The sequence below is a fragment of the Apis dorsata genome, unplaced genomic scaffold (genome assembly GCF_000469605.1).
Source record: "Apis dorsata unplaced genomic scaffold, Apis dorsata 1.3 scaffold_295, whole genome shotgun sequence".
Lineage (NCBI taxonomy): Eukaryota > Metazoa > Arthropoda > Insecta > Hymenoptera > Apidae > Apis > Apis dorsata.
The window spans coordinates 1,859,571-1,864,996 of NW_006263570.1; the positions used below are offsets into that span (position 1 = coordinate 1,859,571).

Consider the following 5,426-nt stretch of genomic DNA (forward strand, 5'->3'; position numbering starts at 1 on the left):
TATTATGGAATAAGAGAACGACAATTATTCTATTTCTGCAGATAATTAAATTACGTGAGAAATTTCTAAAGCTTCGAATATGAATATTCGTATTCTTGTTGATCTTTAATTCACATTATTTTTAAAATATTTTGTTCATCGTATTGGATTAATAATAGATTAATAAATTCTGAAATATGTAAATTTTAACACAAGCTAACTAAAATTTGTCTACGAGAAACGTCGATCGAGATTTTATATAAAAATATTTCAAAGTTTTGACATGAGTCAATCTATAATTTTACATGAAAATCTGTTAACGCTATATTATTATTAACAAATTCTACAAAATTTCACAAAACACTAATATTCTTCACGAAGAATTCACAAGATAATACCAAAATCTAACTATTCTCAATTATTCCTTCCCTATCCTCATTCAAGGAGACACATGCTCTCTTCTAATTTAAAAAAAACATCTATTACTCCATCGTACAATCGTTTCAGCAAAAAACCAATTAACTAAATCTACCAAAAAAAGAAAAGAAACAGAAAAAAAAAAAATATCGTGAGCGATTTCATTACTGTGGAATCGCGTGTCGAGCATTGAACGATCGATCCACGCACGTAAGAAAGGAACAGGAAACGAGGAATGGTGCACTTTAGACGCATCTGCACCCCGATGGATTAAAGCACGATTCACGGAATTCGCACGTACCCGCGTAAATACATGTCGGAGGCGCGTGTAAACGTTCACGCTACTGGAAATTGACTAAGTTTCAGCCGATGCAAGGGGGAGAGGGAGAGGGGGAGCGTGGTTAAGGCGAATTGCTCGGCAATTTATAGCCAAGCTATTTAATAACCACCCCCGTCGTCGACGTCGCCTAAATCGGCCACCCCCTCTACTTCCGACCACCCACGCCCGGAATCGTTACCAGCTCATTTTCCGATTTCATTTCCGCCCCTCTAAACTCCATGAAGCGCTTATAATCCTGTATCGGTGCCGCAAATTCACCGGTGTGAACCGGTCGAGCTTCGAAAGTTTTTTCCAAGTTTTTTTTCTCGGTTTTTTTTCGAAGAGGAAGAATTCAAATTGCCTCGATTTAGGGAATGGACTTAGATGGGATGGATAATTTGAGGTGAAAATCACTGTGCTTTTCTTGTTGAAAGAAAGAAAAATAATTTATAATAATAAATTATAAATTAATAATAATTATAATAATAAAAATAAATTTAGAGAAAGTTTATTGTAAAAGATGTTGTAGTTTAAAGTTTATTGTTATTTAATAAGTATATTTTTATAATTTGTAGTGTGTCTTGTTATTGCGATTTAAAAATATTTTTTTTCTTTTTACTAATTATATGTATTATTATATGTAAATGATATAAATTATAAATAAAACAATTATTCCTCGAATAAAGTCTGATTAGATTTAAACGTATCGTTAATTCTAAGAGGAAAAAAAAAAGGAAAATAACGTTACAATAACAAATAATGATTGAAATCGTGAGACGAATATCTTTATGTATAACCGACATTTGTGTTTTGTTTTGAACGTTAAAATGAATCATCGAAAGTTATTTCGCGAATATATTAACATTCTGTATTAATATTGTGTATACATAATACGAATGGTGTGTTTAACGAGGAGAGAAATATAACGAGAAAGTTTCTTCAAACTTTTTCAAAAACGAAACTCTCTCGTAATTCAACAACGATCTTCCCCTGGAAACAATTTCCAACTCAATTACACATCGTCGTTATCACCTCATCGTTTAATTCCGAAACCTTTATCTCTGATAAAAAAAAAAAAAAAAAAAAGAAAATAAAACGAAAGCAATTAAACTCTTATCATTGGAACTTTCTAAACACTCTAAATTTGCATTTAAAACAAATGAAACAATTCAAAGTCCCCGAATAACTATCGCATAGTTTAAAACCTGCTACCAGCCCATTCGTAAGAGTTAAATGAAAACTGGAGAACGTCCTGACCATCGTTGTCCACCCATTGCTTTCCAATTTAAACGTAGCTACCGGAAAGGACAGGTCAATTTGTCCCGAATAAACGAAAACTCGCCAGCGTGTCACGCAATCAGCTCGCTGTTTTGAACTCGACTTCCTGATCGAAAAATTCGAATTTTGTTCAATAACGAAGAAGAAGTCTTTAAACGTATATATATATCAAATGGAAAAGATGTTTAAGGATATAAAATATATAGTAGTCGAGTAGGAATTTTGAGAATGCAGTTATAAATGGAAATTTTTAATCCATATATAAAATTGTTGTATATTTTTAAAAATTGTAAAACATTTCTGTTTTTCATAGCTTATATATTTCTAATATATAAAGATAATATATTATAATTATATATCTTTTTTCAATTTATTGATATATTGATACTTTATATTTTTTTTAAATATTACAATAAATAAGATTCCTTCGTGTCTTTTAACATTTATCAAATTTTTGTAACTTAAAATATGAAGCAATTATGAATTAGACTAAAAACTTAAAAAAAAGTCTTGACAAAATCTATTAAAAATTAGGAAATTTAAATATTTTCAAAGTTGAAAAAAATGATTAAGAACTGGATGTAACACACAAAAAGAAAGATATTATTTTTGTATATATAAAAGGTTAAAGGTCTATAGTTATGATTTTAATAATTTTCTGATGATCTCTTTTAAGTTTACTGTTCATAAATGCTTTGATATTGAAAAGGAAATTTTTATATATACCCTAATATTCATATAGAAATGGATTTTAAATATTTCACATTCTCCATATACTGTACTCTCTTTTGGTAGATCAATTATTTACTGTAATTAATAAATTGGATGGATATTGACGTTAAAAGAGAATAGACCTAAATTTTATAGAATACATATGGACCAATGAAATGAAAGAAATCGAAAAATCGAAACTAGCTTTAAAATACTAAAAAGAGAATGGTAAAAAATGTGAAATGAATTCATTAGTAAATTATTCAACAAAATCCTTCAAAAGATTATTCTTCTTATTAAAAAAATAAATAGTGACTAGAACAAATTCCTAATTAATATTTTTTAAATGAAATAATAATTGTTATATTCTGAACAAGTAATGACAAAAATTCTTTTGTCTTTGATTAAAAATATAATGAAACAATTATGATATTTTTTTATTCTTAAAAATTCAATTTGATTAATGTTTTGCAGTGTCATTGTTTAACAAAACTATTTATAAATCTCAATACAAATAATTGTATTGTTAAAAAATAGAATTTTTTTTTATTTAAACATTAATAATTTAATTTGTTGCTTATTAAATTGATAAATTTTGTATAATTTTAATTGTATTTCATAATTTTAATATAATTTAATACAATACAATATGATATGTATAAATTTCTAATTCTTATTTCTTAATTTGAAATAAAATTCATAAATTTCAATATAATACACATGTATGATATATAATATGATGATTCGAATTAGTATTCTTTTCACAAAATGTTTATAACAGTTTAAATATCATAAACATCAACCGTTACATTCTAAAATACAATTTATAAACAAAATTAATCCCGTTTTCGTTATATGATTTTATCTAGCAATTTAAACACGAGACAGAGATTCATAATGAAATTAAAATGTAATTAGAGTAAGTGACTGAAATACAAGCACCATAATACTAATTATACAGCAATTAGTGACATTAACAATTCCTTCATAATTTAATGTGAAATTATCTGCTTACTTACATTTACCGAATAAATTTCAAACGATATTTTCTGAAACCCTGGTGTTTATTTTACAATCTTTATACCTTTTGACAAAAAAGCATTTGTATATTTATCGTGCGATCTGAGAAAACTTTAATATTACTTTTAATATAATTTATATAAATTTATAATCTACCTATACGAGCACTTTAATATTTAATATTTCAATATCATAAAATATACACTCTATGAATGTGAATAAATTGTTAATTTGTAATTTAATAACCGTGTTAGAGTTTGTTAATTTTAGTATACTTTTAAGACGATGGATCTGCATATTCAAATTTTGTATTCAAACTATACAAATTAACCGACCACGATTGATGGTGCTCATTTCGCGGCTACTCTTGTACTCTAAATCACTTTTTACATTTCATAAAACTATATATACACGATAAATATTTACGATGATCTCCAATTAATTTGACAAATTTAAAATGGAGAATCTTAATCGAAGGTACAAAAATTAATCAATTCGAAACGAATTATTCGAAAATGAATGATTTCATAACGTTCTTATACGTTACACCATTGTTGGAGAACCATTTTGAACCGCGGTTACCTCTCGTAATATAAACATATATACGTCATTAAAATTTCGACGATTTAACGATTTCACGATACAAAAACCAATGACAAAGTACGGAATAAAAACAAATAATATTTGGATAGCTCACCTGTCACGTGATTTCGCACATCCAATATTATATTCGTATGTCTCTTCGATTCGTTAGTGTACTATTGGAAATTGCTGAAATTGTGGTCTCTAAAATTTCTTAAGTCTCCAAAGTAAGTCCCTGATATTTAATCATTTTGGTGTTTGACGAATATATTTATCATTAAAAACATTAAAAAGCAATTCATCAAATTTATCGAGCGTGTCACAATTCATTTATAATAATAATAATTTATAAATTTTATATATATATATACATTTTAGAGATAAATTTTGTAAAAATTTTTCATCGTTATTACGATATTTTACGCGTCCATTTACGAATAATTTTCCATTTTTTGTTGTCAGAATGCCTGGACATTACGAAAATTGGCTTGTAGTACACATTGTTTTGGAAGAAATTGAATTTGCTCCTCTTATACAAGTAGCTTATGTTACGTCTAAAATCATGTCGTGCAAATTCCACGACAAGGCTAGTAGAAACGAAGTTTTGAAACTTATAAATGAACTAGGTAGCACCGAAGTTGTGACACGAACTAAACGATTTCCTGACGCTTTCCTGGTTAATCTGACTCACGGAGAATTCGCCAAACAATTAATCAACGTGCGTACGATATTGGAGTTCGACGAGCAAGAACTGAGTGAAGAAAAGAAGATGGAGAGAAGAAATTCTTATTACTCGTCGTCTCAATGTCTACGTACAATGCTGTGCAATCTAAAACTTTATCAAGATCTTTACGACAGAGCCTCCTTTGAGAGAAGAAGTCAATTGGTATGGCGAGAGCTTCTGATGGATGATGAAACCTGGTAAGCAACCACCCTTTTGTTATTCATCCTCTATTTCAATATCTTCGATATTCTAATCATGATTTTTTTTTAATTACTTTATTTTCGAGAAGAATAAAAATTATACCGTGGAATTATAATGATTTATCTTTAACTTTTCTTCGATTTAATCCCCAAAATTGAACCGTTGATTTCGAATTTGTCAAATTTTTTTTTTTTT

General features: G+C 27.9%; 2 protein-coding genes across 14 annotated transcripts in view; one reads left to right on the forward strand and one right to left on the reverse strand.

The window, feature by feature from the left end:
• LOC102674491 (neurexin-1) overlaps positions 1-5,426 on the reverse strand; it is a 425,676-nt gene that overhangs the window by 298,653 nt on the left and 121,597 nt on the right. The gene's annotated exons all lie outside the window — the stretch shown is intronic.
• LOC102673861 overlaps positions 4,331-5,426 on the forward strand; it is a 1,464-nt gene continuing 368 nt past the window's right edge. Inside the window, exons 1-2 of the mRNA XM_006617258.2 lie at positions 4,331-4,519; positions 4,743-5,227. Of these exons, the coding sequence (XP_006617321.1) occupies positions 4,770-5,227 (458 nt within the window). The 5' untranslated portion in view covers positions 4,331-4,519; positions 4,743-4,769. The remainder of the gene's footprint in view (positions 4,520-4,742; positions 5,228-5,426) is intronic.